Consider the following 2,930-nt stretch of genomic DNA (forward strand, 5'->3'; position numbering starts at 1 on the left):
ACACACACACACACACACACACACACACACACACACACACACACACATACACACACACACACACACACACACACACACACACACACACACACATTGGTTTGGGGTTTTTTGCCTTCTGCTTCTGTCATAGATAAATAGTGCGACTGCATGCCGAGTTCAGACAGACAGCACTCACTCAACAAAGCCTCTCACTGCTCTGCATTCAAGTGTGATCAGTTTGGACCAAAGTCTGGGAGTCAAAAGGTAACATGAACTCTATTCAGCTTTTTTTATTTTATTTTTGTTTTTATTGTTTTCTCATACTGTATTTATTTTACGCGAGTAAAACAAAATTTGCTCATGCATTGAAATACCTGAATGCAATTCAGTTGTACTCCCACTTTCAACTTTGTAGTTGTCAGTTCATAAGACTATTTTAAATTCATGAAAATCATAAAAAGTACAGTATAGAGATTTGCAATTCTATTGAGGTCCTTTTAACAATAAAGATGACTTGGGGTGGCAACCCTTAAAGAGGGAACAGCCTAAAGAAGAAGATATTGTGGTACCACTTTACAATAAGGCTCCTCTTATAGATGACTAATAAATAGTTTATAGATATGTTATTACCGTAATTCCTCTATAAACACTTTATAAATTATTAATAACTGTTTATTATGCATTAATTAAGGGTGACAGAGAGACAAAACTGATCAGTTTCTTGCCAAATATTGAGCCAAATCTGTTCACCTATATATTTCATCTAGAGTTGTTATATTAAACATTTCAGAATAAGTTACTACTTTGTAAGCACAATAAGCATTAGTAAACCTATTTTTTAGGATATAATATTAGATGTTGATACTTACAATGCGGTGAAAAAGTACAATATTATATGCTAAAGAAATAGGTTTACAAATACTTATTATGTACTTATTACAATGTAGTAACTTAGTCTGAAATGTTTAATATAACAACTCTAGATGAAATATGTAGGTGAACAGATCTGGCTCACTAATGGGCAAGAAACTACAGTTTTGTCTCTCTGTCACCCTTAATTAATGCATAATAAGCAGTTATTAATGATTTATAAAGTGTTTATAGAGGAATTAATAACATATCTATAAACTATTTATTAGCCATCTATAGGGGAGCCTTATTGTAAAGTGGTACTGATATGGTAGTTCTTTTGGAATGTTTTTACATTTATTTGAAAGCCTATTTATTCCAGAATCCCCAAAATTAACGCTTTTATCATAATGCATGTATGTACTTAAGTATTTGCATTTTTAATCACATTTTAATCTTACTCATGATTTCTATGTACTCTTGACCTGATTTCCCTGTAACTTTATATCATTTATTTCAGATGTATTCATTGTTCTTGGTGATCCTGTGTTCTGGTCTGTGCTTTGCCAGTGATGATTATAACATTGAAAGACTGATGGATAATGGTTATTATCTCTATTTTTTCTTACCTAATCTCAATATTTACTATTTTAATCTCATGCATTTATCCAAATTTACTTATTTTTATTTTGTCCTTAGTTGTGGTCCTGAGGGTGCCTTATGTTTATGGTAACACAATGGAAGTCCATCTGTCCTGTGGAGAAGTTTATCAGAACCAGCCTGTGCTTTGGAAGAAAGATGGTAATAAAACTTGTTTTTTGCTGCTGTTTAAACACACACATGTTTTTAATAGTACCTGTACTGGTACTCTCAGTATAATGTAGTAAAATATAATACAAGACACCATGAAAAGGTCAGCCTGTAATAAAGATTAACAATTAAGGAAATGTAATTGTTTCAGGTGCGGAGCTTTCACCAGCTCTGCAGGGAAACCATATCACAGTACTGGTCAAAGAGATGAATGGGGGAAATTACACTTGTCACTCCAGTCCAAATGGAGAATACCTCAACCACACCGTGATTCTGGTCCAGCTAGATCCAGATAACAGGACCGTCATACTGGAGGAAAAATCCCCTGAAGAAGGTGAGATAAGAACGGTGGTGGGGATGTTTGACGAGGATTAAGGAGAAGGAGGCGAGACGAGACAAGAGAAGTAAACAAAGGAGGGTAAACAGTGATGGAAAAGACAGGGATGCAGATTTAGTTTTTATTTAACCAAGCAGGAGGCTTTCATATGAGTAGACATGAGACGGCTGATAAAAGAATGATGGAAGGAAAGGGATGTTGGATAAAATAAAAGATGGTGAAAGAAGGCTGGTTATCAAAATCTGACAACAGTAACAGGATAAAAAATAGATCAGTGCGAGAAAAGGGTTGGTGTTCAGACAAATGCAAAGTAAGACATTTAATGAATATAAGAAAAGCAAATGAAAACCTAAATAACCCTAAAGTATACTCCTTTGAGACACTTGTGAACTGCTCACAAATCAAAATAAACCACGAAGAGGAAACTGACAATGTTTCAATACCTCCAGGTCACATCCACTGCACGGCACCAAACTACAAAGGTTCCTTTCACTGCACCTGGAAAAAAACGCAGCACAGATCCCACGCCGCTGTGCTCCTGGTCAAAGCAAACCGGTAAGAACAGAAAATATTTAAGCTCTCGTATTCTTTAAAAAAAATTATTTAACCTTTTAAAGAATTTTACCACCCAGTTTGTGTTGATTCTAGTGACATGGATGAAATTTCCTGTGAGCCAGAGGCTGACGGGTCTGGAGTTCACTGTCAAGATGCTAACTGCCCGTATAAAGAAGAAAAGCATCGCATTTCTCTGACAGTTTATATACACAGCTACTCCCGTCTGGAGGCTTACACCAAGTCCTTCTACCTGAGAGAGATTGGTACGTCGTTTCAATTTAAAGTTACAGTTTAAAGTAGAACTTTTTTCTTATGTATATATACAAATATGTATATATATACATATATGTGTGTATATATATGTATATATATATATATATATATATATATATATATATAT

At 34.7% G+C, this 2,930-nt stretch overlaps 1 protein-coding gene across 1 annotated transcript; it reads left to right on the forward strand.

The window, feature by feature from the left end:
- The first annotated feature begins 225 nt into the window (after positions 1-225).
- LOC119420855 (interleukin-12 subunit beta-like) lies at positions 226-2,825 on the forward strand. The gene is made up of 6 exons (XM_037688279.1): positions 226-243; positions 1,349-1,433; positions 1,528-1,629; positions 1,790-1,972; positions 2,425-2,530; positions 2,624-2,825. The coding sequence occupies exons 2-6, from the start codon at positions 1,349-1,351 to the stop codon at positions 2,823-2,825; spliced, it is 678 nt and encodes a 225-aa protein (XP_037544207.1). The 5' UTR covers positions 226-243.
- The last annotated feature ends 105 nt before the right edge of the window (positions 2,826-2,930 follow it).

This window comes from Nematolebias whitei, chromosome 14 (assembly GCF_014905685.2).
Source record: "Nematolebias whitei isolate Nwh7 chromosome 14, NemWhi1, whole genome shotgun sequence".
Lineage (NCBI taxonomy): Eukaryota > Metazoa > Chordata > Actinopteri > Cyprinodontiformes > Rivulidae > Nematolebias > Nematolebias whitei.